General features: G+C 42.9%; 1 protein-coding gene across 3 annotated transcripts in view; it reads left to right on the top strand.

Annotated features, from left to right (window-relative positions):
* kat6b (K(lysine) acetyltransferase 6B) overlaps window positions 1-10,838 on the top strand; it is a 63,677-nt gene extending 52,839 nt beyond the window's left edge. For all 3 annotated transcript variants that reach the window (XM_088324331.1, XM_088324330.1, XM_088324332.1), the window contains exons 15-17: window positions 2,767-3,066; window positions 5,520-5,808; window positions 7,346-10,838. In XM_088324331.1, coding sequence (XP_088180457.1) covers window positions 2,767-3,066; window positions 5,520-5,808; window positions 7,346-9,825 — 3,069 coding nt within the window. In that variant the 3' untranslated portion in view covers window positions 9,826-10,838. The remainder of the gene's footprint in view (window positions 1-2,766; window positions 3,067-5,519; window positions 5,809-7,345) is intronic.
* Window positions 10,839-15,419: the final 4,581 nt, after the last annotated feature.

The raw sequence follows: 15,419 nt of genomic DNA, 5'->3' as shown, positions 1-15,419 counted from the left end.
GCCATGATTTAAATCCTTTTTTGAAAATTTAAACTATACAATGTACTCATTCAATGTTCCCCAAAGTCCGATTTATCATCAGATACACCAAAGAGTTGTTTCTTACGTGCTTTTGCGTCTATTTACATCTTTCAGGACAACTCTATATATGTCTCTGATTGGTTGGTAGGTTGGTTGGTTGGATCCCTTAACCACTGGGTTCATAGGCACCATTTCCTGTGGTGTGACAAGTACAGCCTGGCAGCCTATCCTTCTCCAGGCCAACATCATTACCATGACTAATAATTACTTTTTCTAATAATGAGATAAAATGTCATGCCATTTCATGTCACCTAGATCACTGGCGATCCATTGAATAGGATTCGGCGCTCTTACCGCCGCGACTTGGGTCATTCCCGGGCCGCGCGACGGAGCGAGTTCGACGGACGCGGCGTCACACGGCACGACAAGAGAAAAGGCGGCGGGTGTGATCGGGCTACCCCCGTAACTGGGGGGAGCCCGCTCGTCCGACGACCCCAGTAGCGCGGCGCGACGACAGGCGGTCGTCCGCGCACGGCGGGCGAAAGGCGGCGGGCGAAAGGCGGCGGGCGAAAGGCGGCGGGCGAAAGGCGGCGGGCGAAAGGCGGCGGGCGAAAGGCGGCGGGCGAAAGGCGGCGGGCGAAAGGCGGCAGACGTGCGCCGGACCCCATAACTGTGTCGGTGTCGTGCGTATCGCGCCCGAAAGTACCCGCGGGTGTCGTTCGGTCGCTCCCGCGAGCGAGCCCCTAACCCGCGGTGCGGCGCAAGTAGAAACCCTGCCGTGAATTTGTCTCCGATCGTCCCGGGCGGACGGAAAATCGCCCAGCTGTACGACTCTTAGCGGTGGATCACTCGGCTCGCTGCGAGAACTAATGTGATTTCCAGCTGCGATTGGCTGGCAACCAGTTCAGGGTGTCCCCTGCCCACTGCCCGGAGATGGCTGGGATGGGCTTCAGCCCCCCCGCGACCCTAATAAGAATAAGCGGTGCAGATAATGAGATGAGATTTTTTTTCTGTTTTGTTTTTTTGAAGGGGCGTCGCTACTTCGCAGATTTTCACTTTTAGCGGGTGTTTTTGTTCCCCATTAACCGGGTCTGAAAAAATTATAATTAAAAAAAAAAAGTTTTTCTTTTTGAAGGGGCGTCGCTACTTCGCAGATTTTCACTTATCGCGGGTGGTTTTGGTCCTCGTGATAACCGAGGACCCACTGTTTTATGTGACTGTGGGCAGTCATATTCTAATCATTGCACAAATGGTAATACTGTACCTTGTGTGTAACATGCACTCAAACTTTGAGTTCATTTTAGGAAAAGAAAAATGTGTATTTTACTCTAATACATACGGTAGGTGCCCGCTCAGACGGCACGTGTTTACGCTCGCTTGCCTTAACAAATATTTGCTTGATTAGCCGCGGAGTTCAAACAGCAGCCAGAAACAGGCGGCGCGCACTCGCTGTCAGCATCACTCCAAATCATTTCTGCTCATTTTACAGCACTTTACAATCACACTTTGAATGATTGGATACCATTAGATCTGAATATTCCTCTTTTACTATTAAGATACATAAACTGCACTTCTACAAGGCTACCTGAAAATGTTGACAAATAAAGTATAGTCAATCAAATCAATTTTAGAGAGAAATATATACCGTATTTTCAGCACTATAAGGCGCACCGTGTAATAAGGCGCACCTTCAATGAATGATATATTTTAAAACGTTTTCCATACATAAGGCGCACCGCATTATAAGGCGCTACAGTAGAGGCTGTAGTTACGTTATGCAACCATTAAATGGTGTCGCGCTAAAGGGAATGTCAACAAAACAGTCAGATAGGTCAGTCAAACTTTATTAATAGATAACAAACAAGCTTTCCACAACTCCATTTACTCCCAAAATGAATAAACAGCTGTTTTATTATTTTCTCTAAAGTAAAGCATTTTCGTGACACATCTTTGAACAACAGCAAGGCATAACATTTTACTTTTCCTCCATTTAGTCAACACGCAAAAAAACGTCTGATACTGTTATGGTAAATTAAATGTTAGTGCAATCGCAATATAGTGACACTCGTAATGTGTAAAAACAACAACAAGTGCAAAACAATAACAATAAAGCAATAACATAATAACTGTAAAACGTAAACACACAAAAGAAAAACATAGAGTGAGCTTTATCAGCTCCTCATCTACGAATGCCTCGAATTCTTTTTCTGCAGTGTTCGAATTGACCATCTCAGTGAATGGGCCATCCAACACGTCCGGCTCCGTCTCATCAAGGTCGTCATTAAATGCAATAGTATGCACATTGACCTGCTCTGCAAGAAGTCAAATAGTAAAATGAGTAAGATTTTCTAGTTCCACAAGCAGATAAGTCGGTCGCGGCCAAGAAGTTTTCTTTGCCGTCATGTAGGTTTAGATCAGGGGATGGTGTAATAATAGTCTGTAATAGGGTCTGTGCAGCCCTTTGATACTTCTTGTGATTAAGGGCTATACAAATAAACATAAGTTGACTTGACTTGAATATTTTTTTATTTTATTTTCTTATTCGAGCGCATCTAAAAATGTCACATACTTGCACGTGCATCAAAAGGAGCTACAGTCCTAATTTCAGACAGCAGATTACCTCAGCAAGGAGAATATTTTGAACGTACATCCACCACCTTTAACTTTTTAACTGCGTCTCATGCGACGCACCTCAGCTTTATATTCTTTACATTTCCCATATTTTTCACTTGCATGCGTTCACAGGGCGCACGTCTAAAGGAGCTGGCCAGCTGCTGGGAGAAAATCGAGCGAGGGAGCTGCTCTGCTGCTAATAGCCGTCGACAAACACTTACCAAGATGCATTGCAAGGTGCCCTACAGGACGTACGAACGACGCTACGCACCATCCTGGAGCAGGCGGGTACAGCCGCCTCAAAACATCAGTGAAGACGACAACGAAGAAGAGGTGGTGCAGAAAGTGGAAGAGGACGTAGACTTACTAGACTCAGATGGTTCGCCACCCGTCCTTAAAAAGACTCATACCTTGCTGGCAGCCAAGCGAAAGGTGATTTTTATCGTTTGTTGATGTTCTGCCTCACGCTCCTCCCAGAAACAGATCCTCTCCCTAGTGCCTAGTGACAGTTTTGTGTCGTCAAACATTGAACAGCGATACAATAAGTCATGTTTGAAGTGAAACTCTTTCAATATTTGACATTGCATTTGTGCTGTAAATGTGGTTCAACTGCTATCCAAATAGTATTTCAGAGTAAGCTACTGTATCATTTTGTCAAGTATATATTACAGCCAGCTACACAATACTACTGATACTTTACACCAGGGTTGTCAAAGTCAAATGGATGGAGTCCCAAATCAAAACTTTGACCACAAGGCGAGGGCTAGACTGATAGAATGTTGAATTTCTTTCAAATGATGACTAGTGAGCCTAATCTAACCTACCGAAAACCTAAGAAAGATATTCTAGTTTACTCGGATAAATAAAGCAATATTTGATTATAGCTATGTCAATAGTCTTTCATTTTCAACTGGCACAAAAAGACAAATTCCCTTTAGATTAAATTCCCATAACCATTAAATGAAACAAACTGCTAACGTTGTGCTAGTCGCAGCTAGCGACCCATAAAGCTATGACAGTGCAGATACTTAAGCTAAGAGCTTACGGTTAAACTAAATACAGGCTCAGGGCTTAAAATAAGGAAATATTTATGTGGTGTATTATGTGCACTTATATTAAATTACAATATTTTTAATTTTCAAGATCGGTCCTAGAAGCTGGCTTAGCAACGCTAACCATTATTATTCAGGCACCATCAGTGGCCTATAGTTTCTGTTTTAGCAAATGTGGGCTGAATTGACTTATAAAACTAATTAAAATACCAATGTTCTATCATTCACCTCTTTTAAACTTTTTTAAAACATTGAAATACAATAAAATAAAGTGCAAAATTATATTCACTAAAAAACACATTCCCAAATACCATAACACTATTTTTTTGTGTATTATACAATAACTGATAGTCTCAGGGGTCTTGGAAAACGTTCTCGCAGGCCACATCCAGCTATTGGGCCTTGACTGTGACATACTGTATGTGCTTCATAGAGGTCGACCGATTATCAGCACTCATATTTGGGAATTTGACGGACACTGGTATCGCCATTTTCATTTATTCGACGGGTCAATTATTTAGGCTCTGATGCAGCCGAGCAGAGGCAGGTAGGAGGTAGCAGTGTAGACACCTGACTTGAAGACAAATATATTAACTGCAGCTGCACGCAGCATGGTGAGACTCTGGATGACAGCAATATTAATCCTAACTTGCATTTGTTTGAGAATGCTCGACGTATTTGCTAACAAAGTGTGTGTGTGTGGGGGGGGGGGGGGTGGGGGTTTGGTTTGGGGGGGTCGTTCAATGTTTGACGACACAAAACTGTCACTAGGCACTAGGGAGAGGATCTGTTTCTGGCAGGAGCGTGAGGCAGAACATCAAGAGTCTCCCTTCCTTTCCTCCCGCTGTCTAAGACACTACCCACTCCATGCCTTCTGATTGGTTAAGCGACCGGGGACTGAAGAATAATGTTAGCGCAGAGTAAACGGCGGCAGCTCTGCTAACTCTTCAGTACTGACATGCCTTTGAATCAAGACCGCTGATAATAGATTTTTAATAAGCCGTGTTAGAAAAGCGTGTCTGTGATTAAGCGACTGCGTTGAAAGTGTGATTAACTTATCTTAGGGACGCAAGTTCAGGTCGGGACTGATATATTAGCTCTTACCACAACATTAGTTCGTCAATCAAAGGTATGTGTTTGTGATCGAGCGAGAGCATAAAAAGCATGCTAAAGTGAAAGGCCAAGTGATTATCTGTTACCATAACATAAGTTCATCAATTTGGCTCTATAAGAGGAGTGCCCACGCTTTTCAATTTGCGAGCCTTGTTGAAATTTCAATGCATTTTTTGTTTTACGTTCGGTCATGTTGGTTGTATTGACATTTTCATTTAGTTATTGTAAAAAAAAAAAAAAGAATCAGGAAGCTATTTAAGTTTTAATGTACCTTTATACGAGTTGCTGCAAAGCCTATTTTTTTATCTTGCACTGTTTGTTTTTGGTTTCGGTGAAAGATTAGTCATGTTGTGTGAAAATTCTAATTTTTTTACTTTAAAATGTTTCAGACAGGTATTAAAGTTTTGATTGAATTTCTAACAAATATTATTTGATGTTGTTTAATTTTTCCGCATTATTAAAAATGTCTTACGGCAATTTTTAAGCTTTTACAACAAATTATTATCTGCTCCAAAATGTCGGTGTTATCGACCTCCACTTAATACTAAGAATGGGTATCGTCCCTCAAAAACCCATATCGGTCAATCCTCACAATTCATGCTTTTCTAAAATCCTTGCTAAACAAACCCAAGGTTTACGAATTATTGGCCACTCTATGTGTAAAAGCCATTAAACCGCCTGTTTTGATGCTTTACTCTTTCACTGGTAATTGTGTTGCAGAGGAATGTTGCACTGAAGAAGAGGGGCCGCAAAAGAAAGACTATAAACAGCAGCGTCACAACAGAGACCATCTCTGAGACCACCGAGGTCCTGAACGAGCCCTTTGAAAACTCAGAGGATGAAAGTCCCATGAGGCGGTTGGGGCGTACCTGCAGCGTGGGCGCCATGGACGAAGAAGAAGAAAATGGGGAGGAGGACGAAGATGTGAACAAGTGCCAGATTCCAACCATAAAACGGAGTCGAGGTCGGCCGAGGCTCAAGGAGACAGCGCATAAAGACTGGAATGAAGGTACGAACTGTGAGTTACAAACAGGGTTTGTACAGGTGCTTGAAATCTGGGAAAATGCTTGAATTTGAGTGTGTTTTCGAGGTCATTAAAATGCTTTAATCTTTAGTGAAGTGCTTGAAAATGCTTAAAATTATTGCCATATTTCTCTGCAGTTTGACTCATCAGAGCACTCATAAACCAAATAAAATAAAAAATTGATAAAATAATGAAGTCGGCTTATAAATTACGCTGCCACAGCAGGTGAAATTGACTTATTGCTGAGCCCCGCCGCCTGTACTCACTCTGACAAATATTCAACATTTTGTGAGGAGCGCTGTGGCAAATATCACAGTAGGACACAAGTGATTTTTCTTGGGCCCAGGAAGATCGCATTTCAACTTAAAGTCTCCAAAAGGGCATTAATTATGAATTGGAAATTTATATAAATGTTTTTATTGTTGAAAAGGTCGATGCAAAGTATATACAGGACACAATGTAATTGTGATAAGCTGCATCTCGTTGTGATCGCCATCTTAAATAGCAAGCTAGGGGATCAGCATTGTTCATGCACTGCAGGGTAAGAAATTTGACTTACCTTCAACTAATTAACCTTGACGTGACTTGTAAAATAGGCTTTGTTATTGCGACTAGCTTTTGTTAATCTAGCTTAAAGCTCTGTGTTAGCTGGGCTACATTTTTTACTCTTTTATAATTACTAAAATACAAAAACTAGCACATAACAGGCCACTTAACTCCCAGTAAACAAAGTGACGTTCTGTAGAACGCAGCCAAGAGCTACTCTTGGATGCTTGAAATTTTAATGTTATAAATTACATTATATTTCCCTCCAACAAAGTGACAATATGCTGCCTCAATTACTAAGTAAGTGTATACGGGAATATATATTTTATTCATACTTTTCACAGGGGTTGTGTTCTAAAAAGGTAGTCAAAACCTTAAATCCTGCATTTAACATTGAAACCAAACAACAAACCCCATTTACAGACTCAAGCAACCAAAAATTAAAGTACTGTTCTTAACATTTTTTTTTCTTTTACAAATACCTTCTTTACCGTCAAAATTATATTTTTAAAACTATTATTGATGCTATATTGCTCAAGGTAGAATCCACTTTTTACTTTAGATTATATTTTGTTATTGGAAAAAACGTTATTGGAAAAAACAAAATGTGGCGTAATAATGATTTCACCTTTTTTAAGCATGTCGAAAGTTCAACTTCGTCAGTGATATAAAGCATTTTCCTCTGTCTAGTGTCTGTCTAGAGTTTTGTTGACATAATAACTTCAAATTTATGTAATGCATGTTTGTCAAAGTGTATTTTTTACGAGTACAATTTAGACCGCAACTTTATTGACGCAATGTCACAAAGGGGCGCGGCAACTCTTTAGCTAATCAGAATGCAGAATACAATGGAAGATGAAAATCCACAAAGTAGCTAAACCGTGGAAAGTAAACTACGATACAGCGAGGGATTACTGTATAAGAAAGGATGATTGTGTTTGATTCCACATAATCTTTGCTGTATTTTTACCTATAGATGCTGATACTCTCTTGAAGAGACCTGCCAGAGCACGTCCGGTCAAGCGGAAGAAAGGCTGGCCCAAAGGAGTCAAACGCGGCCCCCCGAAGTGGCGCTTAAAGAACGAGCGCAAAATGGGCTTCAAGCTTAACCTCTACACGCCCCCTGAAACGCCCATGGAGGCAGAGCAACATCGCACCCTGGCCGAGGAGACGCAGGCGGAACCGGATCACTTGCTTCATGGTGGCAGGACGCCCAGGCGCTCAGCAAAACCTGAGTTTCAGTTAGAGTCCTTGAGCCCTGCCGACTGTCGCGTGAATGAGCTGAAATCTCCTGTTGGGTCGCCCGCCGTCATAGTTGCCTCGCGCGGCAACGAAGACACTGACGATTCGCCACAGCATCATGACGACGGGCAGCAAGAAAGTGAGCCTGAAGTGGATGCCTCTACTAAGATTGTAGATGGCAGCAACAAGGTTGCTGCGTCACCCGATAATCAAGATGAGGATAAGGAAGAACAGTTCAAAAGAGTTGAGGGTGCCGATGAAGACGATGAAAAGAACACTGAACCTGAGAGCTGTAATCTTGAGGCACCGCAAGTTTCTAATGAAGCACATGGACTTTTTTTAACCACAGAAGAAGACACCAACATTTTGTCAAGTCAGCAATTCTCTCAAGAAAACGTCAGTGTCGATGACCCCGAATTTGTCCAGAAGGCAGAAGCAGAACCAAAGGAAGTGTCGCCGCTCCCTCAAGACGTCGGGCTGTGTTCTGTAGCAGCTGTCGATTCTGAAGATGAAAACGCGACGAGTCCTGTTCATAGTCACCAGTGTCCGCCTGTCAAGAAGATGTCCCTCGATCCTGTTCTCGATGACGGTCCCCCCATGTGCACTGAGCTAGAGTCGGAAACGGCGCAAGCTGTCCAGTCTTTGACGCGGGAGAGCGAGCGGGACATAATGTTCCCGGATTGCGCAGAAAGCCAGGAAACGTGCCAGGTAGTCCCCCGATACGGTCCCGTTAACTCGCTGGAAGATTGCCCCCCGTCGGACCATAGCAGCCCGCTCTCCTCAGCGCACTCGCACCCTAGCCAGTCCGTGCGCTCTGTCAACAGCCCGGCTGTTTCTATTCTGGAGGCTGGCTACTCGCAGATCAGCCCCGAGCACAACGCCATCTCTGTGCCCCCCCTCCACAACATGGACACAAGCCCCATGATGGACGTACCTTCAGTGTCGGACCACTCGCAGCATGTAGTGGACAGCGGCTTCAGCGACCTGGGCAGCATTGAGAGCACCACAGAGAATTACGAAAACCCTAGTAGCTATGATTCCACCATGGGGGCGGGTGGCTGCTCCTATGGTGGCATGGCCCAGAGCAGCTGCGCCGTCAGCCAGCAAATACCTGGCGTGGCGCCGAGTGGCTGCGGCATGATCCCGCAGAACAGTTTAAGCTCGCCGCCACACTGCGGCGTCAAGTCGCCGCAAGGCTGCGTGTCGACAGTAGTCGAGCGGGCCCCCAGCGCCAGCCAACGCGGCCCGCCGCACGGCAGGCATGGCCCCCACAATCAGCACAATCAACACAACCAGCATAGCCATCACCACAATCACCACCTGCAGCACAATCAGCTCAGCCAGCACAATCAGCACGCACTCCACAATCAACAGGACATCACCATCCCCGGCAACTTTGCCAGGCAGTTGCCAGACATCCCCGAGTCGGGCAACCCCAACTTCGCCCTCTACGAAAGAATCAACCACCAAAATGAGTACGCTGGCACCCACTACCCGCAGTCGTCGGGCCTCAGCCTGGCTAAACTGCAGCAGTTCACTAACACCTTTATCGAGCACCCACGGTCCCTACCCTTTAATCACTCGGCGGCGCACCCCATAACATCCTACGCCAACACCCCCACGCAGCACTCTGGTTTAGTGCCCCTGGGACAAGCATCCCACCGTGTCCCCACCCCACAGGTGCAAGCACCTATGACCCCACCACCACCAGCTATGATGCTCCAACGTAACGTGGGCATGCCCCCAGCACAACGTATCCAATCGCAAATGGCGGTCAAGAACCATGCCACGGCACGATCCAAGTCGGCGCCGCTAGCGCACCAGCAACAAATGTACGCGAGGCAAGCACAAGGCGTGTCCATGCAAGCGCCTGCACGGACGCTAGCGAGCATGCCACGCGTCAACATGAGCGTCAACCTCATGCCGGCTCCGGCCTATAATTCCATGAACATGCAGTCACTCAACGCTATGAACAGCTACGCCATGAGCCAACCCATGATGAACAGCGGCTACCACAGCAACCACGCCGCTTACATGAACCAGTCGCCCCAGTACTCTATGCAGATGGGCATGATGGGAACACAGCCATACCCACAGCAGCCCATGCAAGCTCCGCCGCACGGCAACGTGGTGTACACACCCTCCGGGCACCACGGTTATATGAACCCAGGCATGTCCAAGCAATCGCTCAAAGGGCCTTTCATCAGACGATAGTCTCTTCGCTTTAGATGCACTGATCCGATCTTTGCGGAATTTTCTCTGAAAAAGTGTGAGGTGTCGCACTTTTGGGAGAAATTTCACGGAAGACAACCGTTTTGCTACTTTTTGCACAAATTACAAATTCAAAAAAATCAAACTGGATGGTGAGTTTTTAAACAAAAATATTTTAAAATCCTGAAAATTCACCCAAAAGTAGACAACCTTTTTTTTGTGAGGATATAACTACAGATTTCCCAGACCTTTTGTTTTTTGTTTTGGGTTTTCTAAGACAAAACCAGCAGCAGCACTTGGAAAGAATGATGCAAATATTTTCATTCATGTATTTGAAAAAAAAATAAAAATTAAATAATAGTATTTTTGTTCCTCGAGATGGGAAGCCTTACAACACGGTGATGTTGAAGATGAACTGAAATTTTATTTAATCAACGACGGTGTAAGCCGTTTTGTTTTCATGTGCCTGCTCACGAGGTGAACCTGTCCAGTGTATCGACTGTCCCACAGTGCTCACGCGCAAGCTGTTTAGTTTGTACCATATTTGCGCCTTTGTATATTTAAATTATTGTACGTATTTTATTTTATTTTTTTGTAATGTGGCAAACCTTTGCATGTTTGGGTCTCTTCTTTAGTGGCAGTGCATTGAGTAGTACTGTACAAGTGTTGTGCTTAACAAATAGTAAGCCATTTTCAAACTACCGAGCCTTTCATTAGGTGAAAAATCAAATTATATTTTGTTAATGCTAATATTGTTAAAAAAAAAAAAAAAAAAAAAATTGCAAACTCACGCAAAAAAAGGAAAAACTTTTAGTTGTTTTTTGTTGCGCTTTGAGAGGTTTATTGCTTATGTATGTACAATTCTGAAGTCTTTTTGTAACAGATCTACTACAGGCAGCTTTCTGTTTAATAAAGCAAGCGGATTTCTGTCCAAATCTGCAAGCATATCTCCCTCTTTGTGCACTCCAGATTATGATATATCTCAATATATGACAATAAAGTCAATATCAATCACATTGATATTTTGCAGAATGTTCATACAACTTCTAGTTGTTGAATGTTTTATGGAAATGGACTCTGTGCTTTTATACACATATTTTCTGTCCTTGAGTCACTGGTAAGGTGTCTGATTTTCTTCTCTTAAGAACTGGGTTGGATTAACTCAGTGGTTCTAAAGTAGTGGTGCGGTCCCCCGTGGGGGTGGGTAGGAGGGTGAAGGGGTGCGCCCAAAGCTCCATCAAGGGATGAGTGTTTGACTTCGCGGAACTTTTTTTTTCTCATCAAATCCAAAACATCTGGGTGACTTTTTTGGAGTTTACTTGTACTGATGGGAATTTCAACTATTTTTAGAGAACCAGCTTTTTCGCCTCGGCTCACCAAAAAGAGCCGTTGCTTTCGGGTCCCGTTTGGCTCTTTGGGTTGTTTTTGTCGCCTTCAATCTCTACATTACCAATGATCGTGTAGCATTATGCACGGAATGACTTAAAAAAGGAGAGAATAAAGAAAAAAGAAAAACACATTGAACAAATACAATAACATAAGGAAAAATAGATAAAAGACGAAAAATAGTAAACTTTCCACTTTACAGCACCCTTAAGTAAAAATCACAATTCACTAATCTCTTAACCACCAGGGTCGTCGGGGCACCACTCCCTGTGGTTTGTCTTGGGTAAGTAGAGCCTGGCGGTGCACATCCCTCCATGTTTACCCATAGCAGGAGAGCCCTCCTGATATGACTCAGATACAGCACAATCATCTGGGTGCGGTCGTTGGTTTTCTATATGAAGCGTCATCCCCCTGTTCAGAGATGAACTGGACCTCCACATTGACGGGCAGCGACATGTAATTAATAATAGTACTAGATGCTACATCACAGGGGAAAAAGTTTTGAATGTTATATGAGAAAATACAATGAAACATTTTCTCCGCTAAAAATATGAAAATAGAATAATATTTTCACGGCCAAGTCGGTGTGTAATAATTCTCAACTTAAGCAAAGACACAAGCCGAAAGTTCTGCATTTGAGTTAGTCGCACGACCAAAAGTCAAAGCATATCATATAGCCTCATTGACAAGCCTTCTTATTTTTCTTTTGCGAGAGTAAAGATGAAATGCACCCATGGACAGGACCAGAACGCAGGTGTTGAAAAAGATTACTGTTAAATAAGAGCATATGGCTGTAGTATTTGTTTCAGTAAGCTTCAGTCAAGTAGCTAACTTTGGCGGCTAGCTTGAAAAGCTACTAAAACCAAAAAATCACAGAACTTGTTTAAAAATGGGACGCCAGATCACAGAACACGTGGACATTCAGTCCGTGGGAGGTAAGTGACAAATAAATTGTCCAAAAAGTCAGCTAGTTTTTTTTAGGCTAGTCTACATCAAACAGGCAACAATACTGCCGGGGTGGGTAACCTATAGCTCGCGAGCCATGTATTGCATTTTATGAGTGCATTTGGCTCGGAGATTAAATAGATCATGCACAATAATTAACTGCATCGTCTTATGTGTAGCCAATTGTCTTTATTGTCATTGATATGAAAGTTGTGAAACATTGTATGTTACAAGATTAGACATGGCACCCCAGGGTAAAACGTAATGGGAACTTTGAAGAGAAAGAAGATCAAAGACTAGGAAAAAATAAATAATAATCACAACATGGTGCTTAGAAAAACTGGCCCAAATTGTAATAATAACGCAAATACGAAAAGAGCATTGTAACAATAGTGCAATGAAAACAAGTGCAATAACATTTGGCAGCAGAAAAAAAAATCACAAGGTATGTTTGTATTAAATTGTTTTTACAGTCATAATAAGGCTCGGTCCACAATATATAGGGGACAATTTCAACTACTGTTTATAGTCAAGGTGTCACACCAACGGAGCCCGTTTTGGTTTTACATCGCTAAAGAATACTCTTTATGGAAGCCCATTAAACAATATTTGTTGAGACACTTTATGACGAAAACCCACAGAACAAACTGGAAACACCGCAAAACTAGCAAAGTACCCTGAACAATTCGAATGGGTGAGCGGTAGGAATTGGCCGAGCTGTACACACAGCTCGTGTACTGCCTCCCCCTTGCCCAGTGCAGTTTGCACAAAGGTAAATAAGTGAATATCCTCATTTGCCGTATTTTGCTCACATTTTAATTTGAAACAATTATTTAGGACAAAATTGACGGTCAAAATGAGCCTATACAGTCCTAAAATTTAAAGTCGTATATTTATATTAATCTGGAAACATGAGCGTAACCAGCCCGTTTTTTGGGTTGCTCAAGCACCACCTAATTCAACCCAGGCACCCCCAAAAATAATAGCATTTTTAAAACTCTTTTCCTTAATAAAGGACATCCATCCATCTATCCATCCATCCATTATCTGCACTGCTTATCCTCAGTAGGGTCGCGGGGGTGCTGTGGCCAGGGGACACACTGAACTGGTTGTCAGCCAGTCGCAGAACAGGCTTGAATATGACGAAAAATGATAGATTAAAAAAAAGTAAAACAAAACAAAATAGAATAATGCAGCATTTGAAATATTCCACTGTCTTTAAATGATTTAGTCCATTTGATTACTAGTATCTTCGTAACATCTCAGATATTACTGTAGTTTTATTTTTATAGTATTGCAATAGTAGACTTTTTGCAATGTATCGGGAGTATTGCTAAGTTGTATTTTTGTAGTATTTCCATAGTCATAATTGTAGTATTGCTGTACTATGTATGTATGTACGATGTTTGGGCACACCTGTGCCGAAACACCAGTTGGCGCCCTCTGGTGGTGGGAGGTATGTCCGACCCTTTGACTTAACCTAAATAAGACACGCCATTCAGACATCAGTAGCTCAAATATATACCTGTCAACCTGTACGTTTTTGCCGTACAAAGTACGTTTATTATGCATTTTAAGACGTGTACGACGTACAATAAAATCTGTACAGAAAAACGCAAATTTGTCAATTATGGGTACCATCCGGTATACACCGACTATCACGAAACGGCAAATCAATCCAGTCAAACGAGTTCGAGTTGTGTAGTGAAAGGAAGTCCGTCTCTCTTTAGAAAACCGGCTTTTTTTGGCTCAACTCATTAAAGAGAGCCGGCTCTCAAACGGCTCACTTGCTTTGATCCATTATATTACGAATTATTATCTCATCTCATTAGCCGTACCGCTTATCCTCATTAGGGTCGCGGTGGGGCTGGAGCCCATCCCAGCCATTTCCGGGCAGTGGGCAGGGGACACCCTGAACTGGTTGCCAGCCAATCGCAGGGCACACAGGGACAGACAATTCATTCGCTCATCCACACCTAGGGACAATTTGGACCGGCCAATTCACCTGAAATGCATGATTTTGGAACGTGGGAAGAAACCGGAGTGCCCGGAGGAAACCCACACAAGCACGGGGAGAACATACAAACTCCGCACAGGAAGTCTGGAGCTGGATTCGAACCCACGACAGGTTCCCATGACATGAACTGTGCCGCACAAGCGCTAACCACTGCGCCGCTGTGCTGCCACGAATTATCATGTTGTATAAAAAAGTTACGAAAAAAAGGAAGTATAAAAAGGGAAAATGAAAAAAGACAGGTTTGTGGTCATCCCTTTAATCAGTATATTACCAGCAATAATTTAATGCAGAAAATGAATTCATAATTTGAATAAGAAAATGTATTATTCTACTTAATAATATCTTCATGTGTTTTTTCCTTCTACAGTGAACGTCCAAGCTACTTCATTTTTGAACTTTCTTTATAATAAACCTCATTCATGTCGAGAAACTTAGTATCTCACAACAAAATGTTAACAATATATATGATATTGCAAAACACATGGACAGTATAACATGTTAAACTACATAAATAAACACTTTAGAAAAAATATGGTGTAAGATTATTTTGTATTTTCTAAGGGAAAATACGACAGTTTGTAAGGGCATGGAGCAGTGAATGTTGACAGGTATGCAAATATAGAATTTCCCTGTCTTCTCCTGTTGCTGTCATCCCGACTCAGGTGCCCCAGTGGGCATCACCCTCCTCTCTTTAGCGAGCTCCGTATCTAGTTGCCTCAGTTGCTTGAGGAAGCTCCAATTGGGGAGGATCCTTCGTCGCGTTTTGACTTGCTCGGCGGCGTTGGCCAGCGTCAAACCCTCGCCGATCATCAGATAGGCCAAAAAGAGCGTGGCAGAACGGCTCCTGCCCATCACGCAGTGCACCAACACCTTATCTGCAAGCGCAAAGACTCCATGCCACTCACTTTTGTCAGTTTTCCTGACTGTTGCACCCAAGTTGTTCCACCTTATAAACAATGTTTAACGCATTACTGAAAAACAGTGTTGGGGTTACGTAAATGCATATTTTTTCAGTAATTGGGTAATCCAGCTGAAGATAAGAAGCAGTTCGTTACTTTGAATAAATTGAAGAAACTACCTGTCGTAGCAAGTCCACTCTGCCGTTTTTATTTGTCATCCCAGTACATAGGAGCCAAAATGTATGTGTCAGTCATTGTTATTCTTGTTTTGTCCACGGGGTGGCGCACCTTAATTTTGTGGTGTACCAAAATAGCAATGCTTGTATTGACAGGCAGGTATCTGACCCGGA

This window comes from Urocampus carinirostris, chromosome 19 (genome assembly GCF_059441175.1).
Source record: "Urocampus carinirostris isolate Australia breed hairy pipefish chromosome 19, RoL_Ucar_1.0, whole genome shotgun sequence".
Classification (NCBI taxonomy): Eukaryota; Metazoa; Chordata; class Actinopteri; order Syngnathiformes; family Syngnathidae; genus Urocampus; species Urocampus carinirostris.
The sequence above is the reverse complement of the archived record's forward strand: the minus strand, read 5'-3'. Positions and strand labels throughout refer to the sequence as shown.